Source organism: Haliotis cracherodii, unplaced genomic scaffold, assembly GCF_022045235.1.
Source record: "Haliotis cracherodii isolate W230 unplaced genomic scaffold, xgHalCrac1.p SCAF_15, whole genome shotgun sequence".
In the NCBI taxonomy this organism is placed as follows: Eukaryota; Metazoa; Mollusca; class Gastropoda; order Lepetellida; family Haliotidae; genus Haliotis; species Haliotis cracherodii.
The window spans coordinates 21,568,308-21,593,006 of NW_027266270.1; the positions used below are offsets into that span (position 1 = coordinate 21,568,308).

At 38.5% G+C, this 24,699-nt stretch overlaps 1 protein-coding gene across 1 annotated transcript; it reads right to left on the reverse strand.

The window, feature by feature from the left end:
- Window positions 1-250: 250 nt before the first annotated feature.
- Window positions 251-13,258, reverse strand: LOC139461938 (uncharacterized). The gene is made up of 6 exons (XM_071243424.1): window positions 12,952-13,258; window positions 7,191-7,364; window positions 6,197-6,462; window positions 3,347-3,517; window positions 1,033-1,177; window positions 251-291 (listed from the first exon to the last, which is right to left on the reverse strand). The coding sequence occupies exons 1-6, from the start codon at window positions 13,256-13,258 to the stop codon at window positions 251-253; spliced, it is 1,104 nt and encodes a 367-aa protein (XP_071099525.1).
- Between the last annotated feature and the right edge of the window lie 11,441 nt (window positions 13,259-24,699).

Sequence of the window (24,699 nt, forward strand, 5' to 3'; positions counted from 1 at the left end):
CTATACCATATTCTACTGTATACCGCCATGAAATACACTGCATGTAGACGTAAAACAAATTACGCATGCTAATGGTTGTGTGTTTATTACCAAAACTATCACTCCAATACATGGAGCTTCATTTTACTAAGTGTCTGTATTCCTTTTCTCATTTTCTCAATTTGAGGATCATAATATTTACGAATAATTCCTATATAAAGATGCGGGTGATAATTATTGCTGTTGACCTCGAAGCCAGTGAAAGTCCAGTTCAGTCACATGTCAAACTGGTGGCTGTGGCGATGTCAGGCTCTGCAAACAGTATAAAACACCCCATGTATGTATTTCTACAATAATACTCATGTTAATCACCTTGATATATTGATAGAAAATTAATGTTAAAAGGAAGGTAATAATTTCCGAAAGCATACATTGATGGAACGATGCTGCTAGCAAAGATATTTCGTTAAGTATGTTGATGTATATTCTCCATCTGTATTTTGATTAAAAACCAATTTTAAAACGAAGGAAATATTTTCAGAAAACATGTATAAGCTATTGTCATGAGGTGTGTATTTCACTGGCATGATGAAGCCATTTGGGTGAGTGAGTGAGTGAGTGAGTGAGTGAGTGAATGAATGAGTTTGTATGGTTTTACGCTGCTGTTAGCAATATTCCAGCAATATCACGGGAGGGGACACCAGGAATGGACTTCACACATTGTACCCATGTTGGGATTCGAACCCTGGTCTTCGGCACTTCAACCACTACGCTACCCGACCGCCCCCAAAGCCATTTACACGTATACAAAGCATAATATGTGCCAGACAAATGAAGTTATATTGTGATTCTTCATTCATTGGTGAGAGGTCGATGCCATAGAATACATTTAAAACTAATAACAACATAATAGAGACAGCAATGTTCTTGTTTATGGAATATTGTAATCACGACATTTTGTTGAAGATTTCATCGCTATGACGCTGAACTATACCGGTTAATTCTTTTAAAGATCCATTTTTGCAATAATTAATTAGCATTCAGTAGACGTACCTTGGAGTGGATATGGTTGCAAAACAAATGGTCTGTCGGCCCTACACCAGCCGCAGAAACCTCCACAGTTCAAGTTAATGACAAGTCCATCGTTAGAGCGACTAAATATCGCCCATGGCTTCCATCCATGTACAACCCATTTAACCTGAAGATACAGAATATGACAACTGAGTGAATGATATTTTACATACAGTACTTTGTCTTCAGAGATTCTGACGGCCTGCAATTAAACGAGCCAGGCACACCTGCTGTATTAGCAGCAGCAAGGGGCCAAGGTCAACGATTGCACAGTGACCAACAAGGCCAAGTCTGCGCGCATCACAGGAATGGGGTGTTGGGGACCTATTCGGAAAGGTGGTGTCACAAAACAGACACAACCTCATCACTACCTTTTCATAAATGCCCCCCAACTACCAACATGCCAAGTACAACAGTTTTGACATTTTGATTGTTTTATGGTAGATTCAACACGCATCCATATCTTAAATTTGATGACAGATTGCGACTTGTTATTTTGAAATGACTTCTGCTAATTCAATGTCTCGTCGTATCATGTTTCGGAAACACTTACGTAATGCAACAGGATTTTTTTGCTTGATCAGGTGAATTCCCTTCAAGCTTGATGTAAGTTCAGACACAATGAGCTATCTCCAAACATTTAGGATACACGCAATTGTCAACAAAGAACGTAAATGTCATCAGAAGTTTCTTGAGAAAACAGTTGCTATAAAAATGGACTTCCATATTGATGTGAATTTGGGGTAGAAGACATTTGGGCAAGAAGTAGGCACCAATTGGGCTCCACTCCTTTCTTTATGCATACGAGTTAGAATAGATTCTCGGATTAACAAAAAGCAAACGAAGGCAATTGTCCAAGAAGTTCATATTCAGCTTCAGGTAGATCGATGATATCCTTCATAAATGTTCCAAAAGGCCAATTTCCATCCACTGATTTACCCACATGAGCTAGAGATAAGACGGACCAGTGAAACCGCATCATCTTATTTATGTTTAATAGTAAATATCTACGAATTGAGATTCAGACTAAAAGACAGGAGAGATGACTTTAATATTCCAATAGTTATCATTCCCTTATAACGAGCTATAGATTCCAGCAGATCTATCCTTTGATGCCAACATTTCACGACTTTTTACGGAGATAGTTTCAAAGAGCGACATTTGACACATGCCCAAAGTTTGTTTGAACAAGGTTACAACATTCGAGGTCTTAGTAACGCTTTGGAGGACATATCTGAAGTATATATGTGTGTGACACAAATGATTTCCGATGCCTCTAATTTTGACTTGTACCAGACATTTTAGAAGACAATTACCCCAAAAGAGTTCAAAATGAAATTTGAAAACATTAAATCCAATATGTCTGCCGAACAACGCAATTATTCAGATAAGTCAAAGACAAAAAAGGGGCATTTGATGCTGCAAAGCTTGCCAAGTTTGACAGCTGAATAGGCTGCTGGGGAGCATAAACAATGTCATCTTAAATGGATTAATTTTCTGCCTTTAGTCCCAAGTTTTGATCTTGATATGCACTGGTCCTCCTGCTGGTGACAGGATCGGACGACTTGTTCTTGAAATATAGCTGGTAAAAAACGGCGGAATGATAAAAGATAATGACAATAACAGATTGTACAATAACAATATGGCTCTTGGCCACTGTGACATGATGGCCTAGTACAGAAAACACATGTATTCTAACGATTTAATAAATACCTTACATTACGGTTTGGGGAAACACATGTCTATGTTATTATCATTATAATATTATACATGTAAATAGCGCAGGTATCCAGGTACTGGTATCTAATCAAATGCGGTTTTATATGTTCCCCGCCAAGTGGATCCGTTCATATTGCAGTTATCATTCTCAGCTCCCTGCCGAGTATACAACCCAGGGTGCCTTGGGGCGCTAGAAGGTTCTACATCCACCTCATATATCGGGTACCCATTGCCTGCTGGGTGAACATAGGCACATTTGAACAAATTCACTTGCCCAGGGTGACACGACAAGATTGAACCAAAATGACCAATGTTTCTAGCTAACCTAGAGGAAGATAATTGTGTTTCCTGACTAATGATACATGTATCAAGTTAGAATTACTTAACAAACCTTTTGGGAATGAATGGCATCGACACTGCTTGTGACATTGGTATCTGGTATTTATCACGCATGAATATTCATTTCATTACACCTGACAAATGCTTGTATTCAGGTCAATGTTAATGAGAACTAATGTGTCATGATAATCGATTCAAACACGCTATCATGAATAAAATGGGTCCCCTAAGAACTCACCTGAAGATCAACTCTCATCCCAGTGCCTGTGGTGTCGATAGCGAACGTCCCAAGAGGTCCACAATTGTTGTTTGACTCGTGGTTTGTGTAACAATCTTGGGCCTCCCCATAAGGGTACAGGATCTTCGTTGATGTAGCGAACTGATGATCACCAGACACAATCTCCGTTGTCTGTTGGAATATGTACAATAATTTACCAGCTTTGTTTGAACACTCTTTGATTGCATATGACACGTTTATCATTGGTACATTGATACAGTTGTGATGCCCAATCGCTGTATTTTCTTCTGATTACTGGAATATTCACTATGTACCATTTACTTTAATGGCAATGTACCCCAAACATTATCAGAAAAAAATTGTTTATGTGGTATTGCTAGCAATATATACAATGTAAAGCTGAAAATAACAGAACATCATTGGTATAGGGGGCTCTGTGACATGTCTGATTGTGTTTCATCTTCATGGATATGTTAAGAAAATGTGCAAATGTGCGACAAAACAACGACTATATATGTATGTGATTTTCGGAAGAGATCTTGGCAATCTATTTTAAACCTAATACCAAAATTAAACTTGCCAACCACACCAAACTTAAAATACGCATTTTAAAAACCATCCGTATGTGGTAAGACATCTGTTGGGGCTTTTGGCATAAGGCTAACGTGTCGTGATAATCTGAAATACTGTTCAAAGCAGGGTTTCACAAGCTCAGTATGAAGAATAACATTTTTGTTTTCTGTGTGTCCACTAAAAACACCGCGCAATGCATGTGGCGGCAATCTGATCAATTAAAAAAGGTTGTTGAATCTAAACCCGGAAATCTTCTGAAATTGTAGAACATAGAATTATGTATTTTCAAATTAGGGGGCAAAATTAATGTTCATCGATATTGTATAATACAAAAGTTATCAGTAATGCTCTTAGCACTCTCACAGTTTTGAGACTGTCACACTTGAATGTCATAACGTCATGATACAATCTACCATGACAGTGAGGAATGCTTGCTTCATTTAGCAAAATAAGATTTAAATCAGGTATATAATCTCATTCGATAACTCAAAATTAATATGCGTTAAAATATACACAAAAGCCTTGCTTATGAGTACAACAATCTATCGGTAGTCTGGTCATCAACGCATATACCAATGGCCACCGTTAACACATTAGCGAGTATACGGCGCCTTCTCAAATATGATGAAATCTATTTCAGAACGCACAAAAAATGAGTAAAATACATGGTGACCACTGTGTCAAGGCCACAAAATTATAGGTCATAACACTGAACAATCGCCTGACAAAACAAATATATGCTTGACGAAAAAATATGTAGAAAGTGTACAATTTAGTCAAGTTGACTTTCGGCGCTACGTACTGCCACATCATCGCTATCGCGTCACAATGCTAAGACTTCCAACCATCATAGTAGTGGTGTGAACACATCATCATAAAGGTCGCTTCATTATCCCTAGGAATGTATGTTGAAGTGGTTCAAATATAATGGTGAACATCATGGTTTGGGTACATGAAGCAGGCACATGTGAGCAGATGAAACAAGATTTACTGATTCCTAAATTCGCCCTTTACATATACTGAAAATATCAGTCTCAACCTATGTCACTGCAACCAAAGCCTTCAGGTTTGTTTTCTGATTGTGAGTGAGTGAGTGAGTGAGTTGGGTTTAACGCCGTTTTTAACAGTATTCCAGTTATATCGCGGCGTGTCAGCTTTATGTGGGAGGAAAGCCCGAAGTGATGGAGGTCCCAGACGTTTACCACTTCGATGAAACCTACGAGCACGGGTATGGTGCTGACAAACCTAGACAGATTATCGGGGCGAACCGTGATTCGAACCCACAATTATAGGTTTCTTGTGTGCCCAAGGGACGCAACTCTGCACAGCGAAACGCGGCGCATTAGACGACTGGGCCACCCGTGCCCCCTTTCTGATTGTGACAAGTGAGCATGCTTATAAACCAACTATGATTTAAATATAGAGGTTTTTAACTTCGATTTCATATATGTATACTTTTCAAATTCACGTCTTATTCTTCCTTGATAACTGCTTCCATTTGTTTAGCAGAATATGGACAAAAACAACTGAATCGAGGTTCTTCTGGTTGATCAAACTTAATATTGTATCAGTGTTACATTTTGCCAAACCGAATGGTACAGTTCGTTTTCAAATTTGGAATTGAGACGAACAGATACCCATCAAAAAATGTATTCATACGCAGTTAAAAGTCCGGAAATGAACCCAGTCGACTTCTTGCAGACATTACATTCCTGATTACCGTTTGGTTTTCTCACGGTATAAAAGAGTTTCTGCAGAAAAGTACCGAGAAAGTTTTGTATTCATGTCGTTATACATACAGACGAATTGAATATAAAAGTCGTGCATGGATTACTTCATTACGCCGACCATTCTGGACAACGATGTGTTTATCACCTATATTATAATGATCCTTCTGAATAAATCTCTCCTTGAAACTAGACTAAAAAGCAAAAGGTTGAACACAATGTTGAAATAGGTTACTTTATAACCCTGTAGAGAAAACGTTCGTTCTTTCGTTTTGCTCAGCAGACCGTCATAAGCTCCTCACTTCACATTCACTGAAGGAGGCGACTATGATGTCGTAAGAGGTGACTAACGGGATCGGAGGGTCAGGCTCGCTGACTTGGTTGATGCATGTCATCGTATCCCAATTGCGCGGATCGATCCTCATGATTTCAATCACTTGATTGTCTGGTCCAGACTCGATTATTTACAGACCGCCCGTAATATAGTTGGAATAGTGCTGAACGCGGCGTTAAACAACAAACAAACAAATCACTGAAGAACGTCACTTACTTCAGTGTTGACCTTTATCTTGGTAAACGTTGTATCACCGCCTATATCTGGCCACGTTCCCGTTGACCCACAGTCTGCTCTCTTCGTGTTCGGATAGTGTCCACTGTTGGGAGTCCCGAGTGACACATACTCGGCCGGGGAGTTACCTGACACTCCATGGCAATAAATCCTGGCCTTTTGTCCATTAAACGTAGGAGGGTAGAGCCAGTAGTCTCCATCAGTGCGACCGCTCTCACAGCGCTTTACCTCTGCACATGTGGAAGGACCTATGAACGCATATACATGTTATACACTAAATATAGTCAAAGTGTGACTAAGATTAAACACATGGAACAAATCGTTGGCCTAAAAAGTCAAGGTTGTTAGGTTGAAATAAAAACACTGCTTTCCTTCTTCTGTTCAAATTCCTTTTTTATTGGTTATCCATATTTTGAACAAGAAGTTTGGTCTATTTCATACGGGAAACACTTGTTTTCCCATCCTTCTTGAATTATGCTATTTCATAACGTAGTTGCCATCTTTCCACATATATCAACAAAGACATGATACCAACTCAGATGACACAGGCAAAGGAAATCAAAAGCAGTCTACAACTGAAATACTAAATAGTCGTGACAAGAATATTATTGTGAAAAGTTCGGGGCACGGTAACACATTGAAGGATTGTAATTGCTGAGTACAAATCGTGGGTGTTTGGTGGAAAAATGACACACTAGTTTTCTTCTTCTTTTAACATTACAATTTGTTGGATTGGTAAACCAAGTTTCGAAAAAAAGCCTGCCCTTTTTCTAAGCCAGCGAAAAAAACTCTCTTTTCCAGTACTTAATATAGTCTATCAAACTACAAGACATCACTGAAGACTATTAATGCTGAGGAACATGCTGATTCATCCTAATTTGGATATTTCACATATCTCGAAAAACACTCATTGCTTTAAATTTAACAGTGCAGTGGAGGTAAACACTATTCTGTGCCAATTAAACTTTTCGCTCACGTTTGCAAATCATAGATGTCCAATTTCCACTGATGAGACAGGTAACATCATCCTCTGTGTCTGGTAACCGACCTGTATCACAGTCATAGGTCACCACCTCGCCGGCAATATAAGGTTCTTGTGTGGGATCGAACAACTTCATGCTGTGTTCAACCGTGGGGCCTACAGAACATTCTGAAAAGAAGAGTATGACGTATGGGACACATTTATACCGTACATAATGCTTTTGCGAAGTTTAAATCCTGAATATAAAGGTAATGGTAACTGATTTTTGAAGTTACCACTGTTTTAGCTTTTTCATCATATCCTAAAAATGTTTGGGTTAGCATTAAGCATTATTGAGTAAGGGCATGTTGTTCAATGCCATAGTCTGCATTTTATATATATCTGTGTCACGACGGTCGCTTCATAATAGAGTCTAGACCAGGCAAACCAGTCATGGGTAGCATGATCATGAGCATTGATCCAAGTCACCGGAATCAACATAAAGACTGGCTACCCGATGTCCATTTTGATTTGATCCGTCGTCAAACATGAAATGTCTGGACTTATTCTGGAATCCCCAAATGGCTTTGACATGATGAATAGGCACAGTTTATACGTTTATGAAAGAGTTGTGGGTGCGTGTGTGCGTGCATGCGAGTGTGTGTTTAACACCACTCTCAGCATTAGTCCATGTACATGGCGGCGGTTTGTAAGTAATCGAGTCTGGAGGAGTCAACCCATTGAGTAAGTTATGAGCAACGATCCATAATAATAACAAGTTGATAATTATAAAGATGTCTGTATGATAATATGAAGTCGTGTGTTCTTGTAAATAATACTTCCGCAGAATATTTCCACAGTTTTTCGGGCGTGAGACAAAAGATAAAAAGTTGTCACCATTATTATTTTCACTGTACGTAAAAAACTTGAAAACATACCCGTTAACTCACGAATGTAATGGTGTACATAGTGAATGCTCTAAAGATGATAAGTTATTATTAATGTTAAAATGTTAATTCTCCTTTATGTCAGAGGAAACAGTTATATTTGGCGATAACCCCAAATCTTTACAAAGTCGTTAGCTGCATTTGCATGAGACTGCTCCAAATTGAAATCATTTCTTAATCCATCAAAGATGAAAGTAGTTTGGCGGCGAGCCAGCCAACAACTGTCGATTGACTTTTTGCTTCGGAGTAGACTAAACTGAAATTAAAGATGTTTATAATTATCTAGATTTAAATTTTTTATAGGAACAAACACTAACAACTATTAATTATTTTCTTCTGAAAAGAGCAACAACGAAGTCAGTCTATCAATAGACTGCACAATCAAGGCTGTTGGGATAATGGTACTGCCAATACTGCTGTATTGTGAAATCTGGGGATGTGAAAACCAAGAATTTAAGAATATAATAACTGGTTTTAGGAACTCTACTCCAAATTTGCTAGTATATGGCGAACGGGGAAGATAACACAGAAGAATCCAAATTTCAAAATAAATTATTACTTATCGGTAAAACATATCAACTGAAAACATCTTAATTGCCTTAAGAACGTTAATTGCCTATAAACGTTTAGTTCACACCCTTACCGAACTAGGTTGGCATTCCAGAGTTACATTTTGGCTGGACTAACGAGTCTGCATAGTCCAATCAAAATCGCGCAACGAACTACATGGATTTCAAATCTTTCCATGTTTTTAATAAAGGTGCTCAAGTGGTTTGATGCACTTTCCTGCGTAAGATCCGTTTTAATATAATATATCTTGATTATCGATCAGATCGTTTAGACTGGGCGCCGCCATTTTGCTTGAAGCAAATGCAAGTAATATGAGTGATAGAATCTAATTAGTCAATAGGAGGGACATGAAAAGGGCGTAACTCGTAATAGGGCTACGACCGAACCTGGAAATTCTAGCCTAGTTCGGCAAGGCTTTTGTAGTCGGTTAATGCCCTTGCCTCGAGAAGATGACCGAAAAAAGGATTAAACACAGTCTCCTTTACGATCTTGAAGTTTCTTAAACTTGATAATGGTATAAATAAAAACAAAAAGTATTGGTTATCTAATGTAATGACAATTTGGGATCACTTTGGACTTTGTGCAGTATTCCAAAATTCTAATACCTTTACCGAAATCTCAGTTGAAACTGTACTACGACGGAAGGTCCGGGGTTCGATCACCGGCCGCGTCATACCAAAAGACGTTAAAAGATGGTACTTATTTAGGGGCTTAAAACAAGGACTGGTCGGCTCGAGGTCAGTATACTGTGTCTGCGTGGGGTATTCATGATAAACTGCGGCAAGGTATCTCAGTGGGATAGCACTATAAATCAGCATCAGTCCAGACTAGTACAAGCAGCCACACACACACGTGCATGCACGTCGCTATATAAGTACAATAATCTTGGACGCGACGTTACACCCAATTTCACCTCACCTCTGTACTACGAGATCATTTTATACCATCATGGAGGAATTATACATCCTATAGTTACAAGGGTTTATTGTATTCTTCGTTTAAAGAATCTCCTCCTTTCGAAAAATATTTATTACTTCCCCACAACATATCAATGCCTTTACTTACTAAAGACAGAACCTCTGATTATAATTGACCGTGGGGACACAACATGCCGTCTGTGTGCTTCTCCATCTATTTTTGGGGCGGTGGGGTAGCCTTGTGGTTAAAACGTTCGCTCGTCATGCTGAAGACCCGGGTTTGATTCCCCACATGGGCACAATGTGTGAAGACCATTTATGGTGTCCCCCGCTGTGATATTGCTGGAATATTGCTAAAGGCGGCGTAAAACAATACTCACTTCCTCACTCACTCTCTATCTATTTTAATTTTAGCTCTCATAGATATATGCATTTACAGGGAAAAGATTTTACATTGCCAAGTGTTTTTAAATATAAACGTGTGTTTTGTCCTGCAAGACTAAAATATAAAAAAAGAAATAATGTATATAATAATGCTGTATATTGAACCCGAACTAATGTGTCTGTCTTTCATTACGTGTAATTATGTGCATAATTGTAAATATTCTGTAAAATCAGCTCTTGTACCACCATTGATGGTTTTGAGAATTAAATTACTTGACTTCACTTGAGACTTGATCGAACTGTTCAATTAACTGACCAAAGTTACATATTCAATGCCCATTACTGACATTGTGATATATGATTTTTGTATCAGCATCACTGATCATGAATTTGACAAAGGTTTCTAGAAGTGTATATATGCCTAAGCCCGACAGTTTGCTTCATGTCATTGTATATGCTTTGTTATAAAGTTGGCCCTAGGTGACATTGTATAACAACAGATTTGTTTATGCAAGAATAGTCAGGCTGTATATCTAATTCATGATCACCAGGGCTAGAATTATAATGTAACTGCACATCCATATCACCACCTGAACAAGATATGTCATCAATGAAGTTCGTAAATTAAAAGACGAGCAACACTTAACATATTCTAAAGAATGTCTGGCCTAAACAGTAATTTAGACAAGAGAAAAGCAATACAGATAGGCTCAAAAGCGGGTGGCAATGAACGATTATGTCAAGATTTACAAATAGAATTGCACAATAAGGAATTATGAAGTATTAGGAATTATGTTTCTTCTAAACTTAAGTGAACTCTGGATAATCAATACAGAAGGAAAGACAGAAGAAATAAATATATTGCTTGCAAATTGGAGAAAAGGAAATCTAACTATAACAGGAAAAATTACAGTCATTAAACCTTTAGCATTGTCAAAACTGGTTCACATATTTTCGACGCTACCACACCCTCCTGGGGACTTTGTCTCATCACTTGACAAAAAAATTCACAATTTTATCCGAAACAATAAAAAAGACAAAAGCAAAACGCCCACTTTGACAAGAAAATAATTGAAGAGCTTAGGGCCAATGTCTTGTGGAGTCTGTTTTGAGAAAAGTGATGAAAACACATAATATTATGCATGTTAATAACATTTGTTTTACCGATAAATCCCTAGACATTAACGCATTCTGACAGCAGAGATATAAATGTTGATATAAAAAACATTCAAAAGGAATAAACTTACGTTTTTAATTTCTGTAAGGGTGGAAAGGGCCAATGTCTGTATTTTGGCCCTTTTTGACCCTCAGGCATTTGCATGGGATTTAACATGTGAGATTGATAAAGTACAAATACATACTATTGAAGTACTTTTCAATGATTTAAACTAATGCTAATTTTGTTGAAATGGTTGAAATATAAATAAAAGGTGTTCAAACTTTCAAAATCTCTCTCAGACATTCAGTCTCAACCACACACGGAAATGAGAGCTAAAACAGCCAAAATCTAGCAAAGTGACTTTGGCCCTTTTGGAACTTGACTTTGGCCCTTTTATAGAATTTTAAGTTGCTATATTTCAAAAACGCATCAACGAAAACATACAATATTTTTTCAGGCAGACAAGAACTCATGGATGTTATTTATGCAATACTATGAAAAAAGGGCCAAAGTGCATTTTGGCCCCTTTTCGCCCTAAGCTCTTCATATGAGAAAGGTGGATAACGCATGATTAACATTAGAGCCAATTAAAGATATACATGTACTCTCTGTGGGTGCTAATGTTGACAAGCAATGTCATTTGAAGAACTGAAACTAAAATATCCGATAAAAAGTACAATATTAGACTTTAGATATTTAATGTTCAATACACCAGACTCATGGAAAACAACAATCAAGAAAACGTGACAATTTTCTTTTTACAGAATGTGTATAAGAACAGTTGCTTAAGTGATCTGATGAAACCTGTTAAAGGCGCTAGAATTTTTTATGATAAATTAATATTAAATGAATATGATATAACAAGTTAGTAATAAATGGCAATCAATCATTATTTTTATGTTTGACTGTGAGTTTAATTATAAACAATATTTGAGACAGCTTTTGTAATGCTGTCAATGGGAACATCACCCATGCCTTTTGGGAATGCAATGAAACAAATACTTTAATCAGTCATATACATTTATTGGGGAAAAGGCATATTTATGCATGGGGTATCAAAGGAATCAAACTGAAAAAAATATACTTTTTAAAACTACTTAAAGAAACATATTCAATCGAGAAATTATTGCTTTAAAAAGGGATGACAAAAATAACTTTTAAAACAAAGGTCACTTTTGTTCACAGCATTTGATTCTTAGCTCTCAGTTGATACCTATTATGTTTGAGTCTGATTGTGTGTTGCAACCTTTTCGGTTTGAAATATGACAATGTTTGTTTCCAAGCCTAATGTTTTGTGTCATTCTATACAATCCGAAATATGCTTTGACGGAATACTGTATTACTCTACAACTCTGTATTGTTTCGAGATTAGATATGGTTTTTTTTCATTTTCAGCTACTAAACCAGCGTATCAAATAGTCGGGCCCTCAAATGCATTTCTTTGAATATGCTTCGCGTTGTCACAAGTGTCACAGGCCGATGTGAGTGGTAGTCAAAACAAGGGAAGTACCAGTCAGCCATGGCGTTGAATGAAACATACAAAAATCTATTGCTTTTAACAGATAAAAAATTCAAAAGTGTTAAACAGGTCTATATGTCATATTTGGAATGAAACACATGCTAATGTTGTTGGCAGGGATGATACTGTTGGGCAAGGTAAATAAGCAATGTTAAAGATGTAACGTTAACATACGCGTCCTTTTTCAACATGATGCAACAGTAGATACACATATGCCCTTTCCATATCGTATGTCCAGTTCAGTTAGTGATATGACGTTATTAAATTTTACACAAATAACCTGTCGGTTTCCTGAAGTAGGATGTACCGTCACTAACATTCCCAGTCGGCTCCACAAATATCATGGAGTGAATTTGACAAGACAAATTTCCCTCGTGGTAGAAGAAAGACCAGCACCCTGGATGTGACCCACAGTTTGCAGCACATTCTGCTCGGGAAATTCCGCTCAATTCCATGAGGATATTCTCATAGTTAATGATTCCACCGTGGGTTGGCATATATATCCAGCCAACATTACTCTCTGTACATAGTGTCGCCAACAATATTTTAAACTTTACTACCAATATTATGGCGATCCTCATAATCATAGTCGGGCAAGGGTGTTTCACAAACAAGGCAGTAAACAGTTAATCATGCTGAGAGACAGCGAATACTGAATGCTCTTAGTCTGGAATCTGAGAGGCTTGGCCACGAACCATGTCAAAGAGATTACCATAGGGAATGTCGCCAGTACAACACATTGACGTATGATTACACATTCATCATTCCTGAATGGAAACAACATGTAAAACGTGAGTTCTCACCAATACTTAATAAATTAGTTCTTATTTCCCAACGAAATGATGAGTTGGTGAACAAACTTCTTAATGCGTTATTGAATTCACTCAGTCACAGTAAAGGTCATTCTCGGCATCACTCCATGTATGTATGTTTAAATACCACGAAGATAATCACATTACGTATCCAGTTGTCAAAGGTGCTATTATTCAAAGATTCGTATGTAAGCTTTGCCAGGATCAACAAACTGCTGGTTCAAAACCTATATTATGATTTGATTATGATCCATAGTAAGTTAGCACCACATCTTCAGTCTTCATCAGACTGGAAATGCCTAGGCCCTTTCAAATTTAAGGTATCTCCTGAATGAAAACTGAGATCCTCGTCTGAGCTGTCGATAACTATATTTTGTATGTGTGTTCGAGGACCTGTGTTTTGCAAATACATACATTCGAAATACATAACATCTCTCTCATCATACGCTTTGCTTTCTGGCAAAGCATATACACTACTGCCTGGGAGTTCATACCCCTTACACGCGTTGAGAACGCGTGTAACACTCATGTGCCACGGGTGCGCAACCCGTTAAGCACGCGTGGGTCAATCGTTGCACACGCCTGTGTCATGCGTGTAACACGGGAATAGGTTTCGGTTGAAAGTGACAAACAGATCAAATGAATGGTGAGATTAATCAAAACAATGATATGTAAATCTTGAGTTAATGAGCAGCTATTGTCATATTGACCATAAACCCAAGGTCGGCTACGCTTAATTAATGTTCGGTTGCTGGACTTATATGGCATGAACCATTCCACTAGGGTCCAGTTTAGCCATTGTGGCTTGCCGTCAGTAGCAGAGTAGTGAATTTGGATGCGCGTTCATTTCCAGGGGAACCCCCGAATTGACAGGATTGTCGCGGGTTGTTCAATGTTCGCCACAAATTGTAAGAGGATATTGGAAATGAATATGAACAGCCATGGTGTTTAATTGTTGATAGAATTTGAGATCTTTACAATCACCTTTTGTGACTATGTAGACAGAATCTCATTTGGGGTTTTGATTTTTGCCCTATAACCAAAGTGAGTTTTGCAGGGAATACCAAAGGTAACAGTTTATTAATAGAGAAAAATAGTTGTGACTACTTGTACTGTGTAGATAGGTTATCTTTAGATTTTAATCCTTTCTTTCTCTAAGGGTAATCCTTTCATGTTGATGGAAGGAAGTCACTCAACCAGTTCAGGGACAATGTCATGAGATTAGTTATGCAAGGCTCTGGTTCGCCATAAAATCATAAGAGGTGTTGGCGGTTGTTGGACATGCAGCATACAACATTTCCAGTGTAGGCGGGATCTCGTCATTGTTTCACTCGGTATTTAAAACCTTGATATGCAAGGTTACGGCCACCACGACTGTTGGGGGTGATCTCCACATTCACAGGTGCATGTGTCTATTTGCGATGAAGTATTAATTATTTAATTATTTAAGTTTCAGTGAACTGAGTTTATTCACATGTTAGATTTAATAGGTGTTGATGGATGATCAATGTCATCACTGATCGCTTTGACCTGGGACGCCATGACAGTAGAGACGGACTCATCGTCAGAAGGTTGCGCCATCGCTGTCAGAGACTATATAAATGTTCAGATGTGCATATTTTGTATAAATACGCAAGGCCCGTGCTACAGAGCTATCCCCAAACACGTCTGCACCCTACGACAGCCAAGCTCAGACAAGCGCAGCCCCACGTGGTCTATTCTTCTTGCAGTGTTTTATTGTACGATAAACAACGACCATGTGTCGTTTATTTCTGAAATATGTTGACTTTAAATTATAAATGATGGATGTTTATATGTAAATACGGATATATTACTAATAATACTGAAACCAATGGCTTGTGTTAAAGAAGGAGAAAGTTTTAAATAAAGATAAGATTAAGGCCTGATATAATAGTAATGTACAGTTTAGATGAAAAACATAGCGGGATATAGTAAGTAAACAGTTAGGCTGTTTTTGGTACGAGGGGACAGCTAAATAAAGAAAAACGGTAGTAAAGCCTTAACATTCACATATTTTGATGTACAAGAAATATATTATCCAGCAAATGTAATAAAGTATTAAGAAACCCAACAGACCTATCCATAATCTATAGGTGTTTGTTCACAGAGACATGCCGTCGACCATTCTGAAGCATTGTTTTTACACAACAGTCGATCACACAGCTTACTCAGTTTTACTACTTATTTTGTACACACACACACACACACACACGCACGCACGCACGCACGCACGCACGCACGCACGCACGCGCGTGTGTATTGATTTGTTTTAATCACACACCCATCAAGAGTGTCAGTCAGCATGTATGAAATATTTATGGATTGGTATCATATCGCCTTCACTCCACTCGTGCCTACAGTCTTAAAACAACAAGTTATGGTCTGATAGTCACACGTCTAGCTTTTATGAAGAATGGACTGGATCATTTTGTATTCATCAAGAAGACAAACAGTGGGTATTAATGTAAGAGATGTATTATTTATGTTGCATAAATACTGGTTTACTAATTAAAAGTTCAGTGTTTTTTTCCCGGGGATCCGTCTCGATCACATAATGACCACATAAATTAATATTGTTCCTGATCGTATTATATCTATAGCCTTTGACTTCATTACCTTATGCCCATTTTTATAATAGTTTGTGTAGATAGGCACAGTATCGTAACATTTACATGAGTAGTCATATTCAGATGATGTCTCTACATATATGTAAGGGCAAGCTTCTTCTTTTTTATCAGTTTTTGTCCTGGCTCTGCATGTGGAACATATACTTTAGGATTACATATATATCTTGTTTTCGTATTTTTTATGCGATTTAAATAATAATTATGTACCACCTTATTTACTAAATTGCAAATGCTCTGAAACACATGCATGTAAAATATTAATGTACGTTGAAAAAATACATCCTCAATGCCAAATGGTGATCAAGGCTAAAGTAGAAGATATACTAGTATTGACAGTAGCGCTGGGAGTGTTATTCAATGGACCCGTGAAGACAACACTGCTATATCTCTTTTACATGACGCATGCAACGGCCATCCTTTACAAAACGCCGAGCTCACGTCCACATGGATCTTCCATGATAAAAACTACTCTCATTAATTATATGCTGCACTTTCCCAGCGTCACGGAATAGGAGCTGACACAAAGATACCCAACCCTCATTAAGTAAGTAGGGTAAAAAAACAAAACAATGTCGAATACATGTACAGATTGTTTCATCCAGTGTTCTCGATGTAATTCCTACAATGTTGGCACTTATTCAAGATGTAAAATGCCTCTGGCAATGCGAATGTGGAAAATGAAATACAACGAGATGGAAATACAAGGATTTCAAGACCAATTGTTTTGCCGAATTCGTACACAGGTGAGAGGGGTTTTAATGATTGGCTTGAGGATTCTAAATTATTCGGAGAAATTAAAGGAGTGCACAAATGATTTGAAGGGAACATTAGAAGGTGATAGACCCATTACAGAATACCAATATTGGGATGTTCATTCCTTTAATGGATGATATGGATCAGGTACAAGAGGAAGTATGCTGTTTAGCCAGGAATACAGAAGGAACCCTCAAGAAAATAACATAGTAAAAACCCTGGCAAGACAAGATAGAAATATTAACAGCAATCTTTCCAAATGTCAGAAGAAGAAAACTTATGATATCTTGAGCAGATATCATTTAGTTTTTTCGAAGACGGAAAAAGATTTAGGCAGAACTAACATCATGAAGCGCAATATTGATACTGGAAATCATCGACCTGTTCATCATGCACCAAGGAGAGTTCATTTTCATTATAGACAAGAAGTGAAAAAAATGGTGGTAGATATGTTGGATCGAGCTGTGATCCAGCCTTCACCAAGTCCAGCATCTCCAATAGTGCTGGTTAAGAAATCTGATGGGTCAACAACGGTATGTATCGAAAACTAAAAGCCCAACTTGTTAGTGATATTTCGTCAAACACCAACGGAGAGACGAGCTATTGATATAACAGGTCCACTGCCAACTACATCAGAAGGGAACTGATATAACATTGTGGTTGTGGATTACGTCACAAAGTGGGCCGACGTATATCCAATTCCAGACCAAAAAGCAGAAACAGTAAGCATTAAACTGTTTTCTGAATTTGAGTGTCGACATGGCGTACCAGAATCGCTCCACTCTGGTCAAGGAAGAAATTGTGAATCGACTGCATTCAAATCACTGTGTAATACTCTTAGAATACAAAAGACGCGCACTACTCCCTACCACCATCAGTCAAACAGCTAAGTGGAAAGATTGAATAGGACACCAGGAGATCTGCTGAGTACATTTGTAAACAATCAGTAAACAGATTGGTATGTTGGTTGGTTGGTTGGTATGTTGTTTAACGCCGCACTCAGCAATATTCCAGGTATATGACGGCGGTCTGTAAATAATCGAGTGCTCACATTTGGTCGTGAAATTTGATTGCCTCCAGACATTGTGTATGGCAGTCCAGCAGAAATACACTGTAACTGTAGATGCTGCCAAACATACAGATAACATAAGGACAAAGATGGAAGCAGCGTTTAAGGAGGTACGAGAGAATTTAAAAGTATCTTCTCAAACTCGAAGAAACACACACAACCAGACAGCACAGAGTGGACTTTTAAAAGAAGGGGATAAGGTTTGGCCACATAAGCCTATTCCTCGCCGAGAAGAGTGCAAGAAACTATACAAGTGGTGGGAAGGCCCACACGAAATGCTATCACAACTGTAAGACGTCCTGTATAGGATCAACATCTAGAACAGGAGAAAAACAGTTCCTAGGAATAATGGTTCATAAGGAATAAAGTGAACATCTTCACTGGGGCACCTGCACAAGTATGAGTCATACAGAAACACTATCCCAGGGAACTAAACATGAAATTACAAGGTAATCTGATAGCTCAGAGATCACTGATGGGTGGTCCAACAGGGATTTGTGACAATTTCGTTGATGATAACAGCACCAGTGATATGTGTGTTTCATCTGGGGAGGCTGCGTTGCAGTCAGACGCATGTGACGGTTTGAGGGTGCATGTCGGGAGGAAGAAGTGCCACCTGTCTGAGACAGGCATCCTCCAGCCTAACTAAAGGACTGTGACCGTAAACTGTGATATGGTTAAAATGTGTATACATTGCAACGGATGTTAACCATATTAGTTTGCGTGGCGTGTATGGAGGGCTGAACGGATTGTGTCCCTGTGTGTGCTATTATCAGTAGTGTCCATTGATTTCACCGCAGACTTATATATACGTCGAATAAATGTACAGATTGTTTTATCCATTATTTCCAGTGTAATTCCTACAGTATTAACCCCATGAAGATACAGGCGGTGAGGTAATGCATCCGTACGTCACACGTGTGTCATACAAGGTTGACCTCGTTTTTTTCAATTAAACTGGATAAACGTGACCTCGGTCACATGTAAAATATACTCTGAAAATTAAACCCCGCAAAAGTAGTAAAAGCGTAAATATCTGACCTAGTGTTGCCGACATCCATATACAATTAATACCAAAATATTAATTGGTCATTTCTGCATGGTTTGGGATTGATTAGTGTGAAGGAATGAGCTACTGCGAAATTTGGTGAAAAGATGAAATAATCGCAAAAACACAGCGTGAGAGTCAGGCGCCGAAACAACACATGACATGCACGTGCAACATCACTTATTGGCCTATATAAACGTTGGGTTTTCATTTGCATGCCATCACAATCTCACAGCAAGCGAACAGCGAAAACATGCCACCACCAATGCAACAACCCCATCGGCCGACTTCGAACAGGGGACTCTTCAGCTGTAACCAGGATATTTCACGTAGCACCAAGCACCATTATTAGAGACCATAAACCGTTATCAGACACACGTTGGGTCCTTCCCAGATCGGGTCGACCATGTATCACTACTAGGTATTTGCGCAAGACGACAAGTTCAAAGTGTCTGAAACGGACCTGCATCGTCGGCTGCGACGTCAGTGGTGTCAATGTCAGAAAGTATTGCCACAACTGCGATGAAGACAAGTTTGAAATAGCGGCGTATAAACGTCGTGTTTATAGGCGTCGCGGAAAACATTATGCACGAAACATGAAGTGGACACATGTTGTGATTGTAGTGTGATGATGTGGGCAACCTGGTAGAAGAGACTTGATGTAAGTTCTGGGGCCTTTTTTTCAGGAAACACAACTTCCGGGTCCTGCCATGCCCCCCACCCCCCACAGATCTCCAGATTTATACCCAATCGTACATTTTTGGGATGCACTGAATCAACGACTGCGAACACCTCAGCAACAACCAAAGATCCTATATATCGACAGGTCAGACGAGGTTTGGTTCTGTCCCATTCCGGATGTACATGTACCTCAAAATTTGAAAGGATCTTTGGCATGGTCAGTCTGATGAAGATTGATGGTGTGGTGTTAACGTGCCTGATTACAACCAGCAGTGTGCCATGTTCGGTGACGTGCGTTTTGTCGTACCCAAAATACTAACAAGTTGACAGGAACTTTTGTTATACGTTGTCTGTGTACACATTTTAATCTTTTGGCTATATTTCCACGTGAGGTACAGTGCCATGGCACTATACTTTCCAACAACACTATACTTTCCAACAACACTTATTTACAGCTACAGAAAGGACTTATGTAATTCCTCGAAGCTTGTAGGTTATCTCGAAATGAATCCTAACGTGGACAAATTCATCGAAGAAATTCGTTCAAGAATATCATCAGTTTATTATTCACACATACAAACTTCGATCTTACTTGTAATTGTGTATTCTGAGATATCCAAAAAAAGTATGGTAGGCTTGTAACAGATATTGATTTCAAACAAGGCAAATCTAACATTCAAGATAATATTACTGCAGAAGAATATTCATATGTATTGTAATATACTGTATTTCCTGTGAGCAGCTTACAGGTCTCCAAACTATGATAGGCCTTACTGCTGCCTCTGAAACAGGTGGCTATAAAGAAACAAAACATCAGTGCCGTAGACCACAGGTGGCATTAACACAGTAATAGCAATCAAACTATACATGATACATTTATTACTTGTCACGCCAGTGATTGACAGCATGGGCTACGGACAACGCCATCAGGACGTTCTTACAAAATATTTATGGAATATACGTTCAACGTCTACACCTGCCATTGCTGGCACGAGAAAGATGATCAACGGCATCCAACCGGTCAATTTCCATTTCAGCTGAAAATGTGGGAGAATGGGATGTTAGGACCTCATGCGCGCTACACATGCAAATACCTTGTCTCAGACATTGCCAACAGTTAGTTGAAGCGGTCTCAAAATGTTGAGTGCTGACGGGGCCCGATTTTCGCGGTATACCGCAGCGAGTAATTTTCAACGTTGTGTAAACAACAAACATGGCAAGGTTAATAGTTCGAGAAAATCCAGGATAGATGGTTGTACCTATTTAATTCATAACGACAACCTAACCTATGATTGTGGGTTCGATTCCCGGTTCGCCTCGGTTATGTTTCTAGGTTTATCAGCACCATACCCGTGCTCGTGGATTTCACCGAAGTGGTAAACGTCTGACCTCTGGCTTTGCTCTCATGGTTAAGCTGATACGCCCTGATATATAACTGGAATGCTGTTAAAATCATTGTGTATATATCGGACTCCCTTCATGCTCCAGTATGATACATGTGCGGAAGGAACAAGCAACAGCCTGAAAAAATTGCCAAAAATAAACTCTATGTCATACATTTTCTGCCGCTCTGTGGCATTTCCGTTGCTTCGGCCGGGAAATAAGACAAACAAACAACTTTTTTGTTGAATATGTGTTGATGCACTCAGGAGATTTATGTAAAATACTTATGAATCTCGAGTTCTTATTCCATGTAGACACAGGTCATCCATAATGCATGATATTTGTTTGTTTGTAATGCATGAGCTAGTGGGCATACAGCTTAAAGAAGTACATATAGCTATCTGCCAGACGCCATGAATCTAATTCGCCCGCTAAATTTTAAGGAGATACAATATGCCCAAACATGTACATGTCAGTTGTGACATCTAAAGTTATTTACGTTTTTGTTATTTTTTAACTTATAACAAGTGAAAGAATAAATCTGTTCAGAAGTCGTTTTTGATTATATCCCAGTCAGGTCACGGCTAAGTACGCTATCAATGGGCTTTACATGCAAACCATGCATCAGTAGTATCTGTCCGTTCCTCTTTCGTACTGGATTCCAAAGCTTAAAACAAACCCGTACAACAAGGGATGTATTGTTGGGTTCAGCAAGTGTACAACTAAATCCTTGTCTCAAAGACGAACTATCATTTTTAATACAATCAAAGAATGACACAGAAATTATTTGAGAAGTGTGGAATTATGACCATCTTGTACACCGCTATCCCACTTGACAAACCTAAGGAAAAACGTCATCCCGTGATCCATGGTCCTTTTGTTACAAAACGTGGTGACCACAGATACACTTACATATCTATGTTCAGAGGTTCAGGGCGATTTGTCAAACATGAAAGCAAATGTCATCTGAATTGTACTGTGAAAACAATATATATCTGAAATGCTGCACTTCCTCACTGATAACATGTAAAATGTGGGTGTAAAACATTTAGGAAAGAAGAAGACATCACCACGTGTACCAATTGTGATCCCCTTCTTGCATTTTCTTGATCTGTTTCTTTATGCATATGAATCGGCGTTTCTGCCTAGAATGGCAAAGACAAAACAGGGTAATTTGGCCAAAAGGTTTAACTTAAGTTCGATTATCTAATATCGTTCAATAACCATCAAAGAGCCAAATCCGTTCAACTGATTTACCCACCTGAACTGGACATAAAGGAGACAGAGACCGCCTTATCTGTTTCATATTTAGATCTATGCATAACGATTCAGTGTCAAAACACTCACCGAAAGACTGTATGACAAGAGGGATGACTTCAACTTTCCAGTAGTCTACTTTCCCTTCATGTCGAGCAATATTCCAGCAGCTCCAGCCTTTGGGGTTTACATTTCACAACTTTTGAGATACAATCAAGCATGCTCTTTCTACAACGATCATCACACGACACTTGCTCAGAAGTTGTTTGATGAAGGTTACAACATTCAAGGCCTCACTAAAGCTTTAAATATTTTGATAGCAGACATTTCCAATTTGACGCATCAGTGACTAAAGTGATGCCCCCACTTTGACTTGTTCCTCATTTTACCGTGTTTTTGAAGGTGAACAATTGACTTGCCTTTGCATGTGTTTGTGTCACTGGTGGGGAAGGATATGCTCACCTTTTCGGGAACACCTGGTATTTGATAGTAATCCATAAACGCATGTTCATGGTATAGTTGGAATTGTACAATTGACTCTGCTTTTAGCAGAGAACTCTATTGAATATGGAAAGAGCTTTGTCGCATTTATTCAATATATTTATTACTGCTTCAACACACATTGTTTAACTCTGAAATGAAACGACATACAATTCATTTTATAGACATATGGTATTATGTTCTCATGACATCCGGGAAACAATTTTTAAGAAAATAAACACGATTTATAACAAATACATCTGAGAAGGCGTGGTGTCCTGCTCGTACCCACTTTACTTTAACATTAACTGTCCAAACAAAACTCTCTGACACTAACACTAACAAATCCATTGAAGGCTACCAAGTTTCCGGTAATGTCGATACATTGAATTGTTCAGTGAGCAAAGGTACAAGGTCTCATAGTGTGACTACGAGCTCTGGGGACTGGCATAAAAGTGTTGGGATTCTTTTGTCAGCAGGTTTCTTAGATTTGTGAAAGAGGGTTGTGCTCATGAGAATATCGTGTTTCGTTTGGCTGCACATCGGATCATCAATGTTTGATATTCGGGATTAGATCCTCCAGGGGTGGTTTCGTGGTTGTGGTTCGAATAATCTACTCTTCACCTTATGTCAGATGAAATTAGCAAACGGACGAAGTTTTCATCAATCAAGGTTTGGGTACGCAGATGAAAATGTATTTCACTTGTTTCGGGATAGCGATATCGTTAGTATGATTCTTTTAGCGTCAATGTTTTTGACCTACGATATTATTAATAAGATATAAAACGGTTCCTCAAATGTACCAGTGCGACATGTTATATGTGACAAAAGTGTTATTTTTTTAAATAATATTTTAATTTCCGTCCCTGGAACACGTTCGACGTTATCAATCTTCTATTTGTTCCAAAATATTGTCGGAAATAGAAATAAGTATTTGGTGAGTATTTGGTCCGTTTCTATGCGTTCTTCATAACTCATACGAAGATCATTTCCCGTCGGATCTAATGTAAAATGTGTGTTTTCTTCTGCATCTATACAGGTAATCAACACACTCAGCATATTATCACACTATTGTCAGCACTGTCAAGAATCATTAACTGATTTCATCACAATATTACGTTATCAAAGACCGAAATTTTGCCCTATTTCGTAATGCATTATGCTGTCAACAGCTGCTCACCCAGCTTTGTACAATTTCGAACCCGTAGAATGATCCGAGAAGATCCTGGTTACAACTGATCTTCAGCGATCCCGACTTGTCGTAAGACGTCTTCTACGGAATGGGATGGTCAGGCTCGGAGCCTCGGTTGATGCCATCGTGTCTCAATTGCGTAGGTCGATGCTCATGATGTCAATCTCTGAATTGTCTGGTCCAGACTCGACTATTTTAAGAATAATGCTGAGTTCGTTGTTGAACACAAACAAACCAAACTTAAATGTCCTGGCATGCACAAAGAAACAATTGTGTGGGACGTTAAAAATGATTACATATTTGACTGGATCAAACCTGAATATCAAAAGGCCGCCGTCATATAACTGGATTAAAGCTGAGAGCGGTTCTTAACAACATAATGGGTATATACCTCTAAAAAGATATATCTGGCTACGGTTATAAATTCAAGATAAATGTTTATATTGATAAATAAACAGCCCAATCTAAATGTGGTTCCTTTCATGTTTTGTTGAAATTTTAACGAGCGCTCTGTCGTATGCTCATTTGAAGAGGTTGGTCTTGCAATCCTCAGATATCCTGGAATAAACTTGATCAATGATCCTTGTTCTATGGCACAGCCCCAGAAGAACGGTTCTTAACGCGATTTGTCACTTTCTATCGGAAACAGTGTCAAGCAAGTCTACTGACAATTTATGGCTTCATTATACTGTTTTCTATCATGCA

Excerpts from the sequence above, each read along its gene's own strand:
- LOC139461938 (XM_071243424.1), bottom strand. The coding sequence starts at position 13,258 with ATGATTATGAGGATCGCCATAATATTGGTAGTAAAGTTTAAAATATTG. Across the intron at positions 7,365-12,951 it reads CTACTTCAGGAAACCGACAG|AATGTTCTGTAGGCCCCACG; the intron begins GTTATTTGTGTA and ends TCTTCTTTTCAG. Across the intron at positions 292-1,032 it reads GCAACCATATCCACTCCAAG|AGCCTGACATCGCCACAGCC; the intron begins GTACGTCTACTG and ends TACTGTTTGCAG.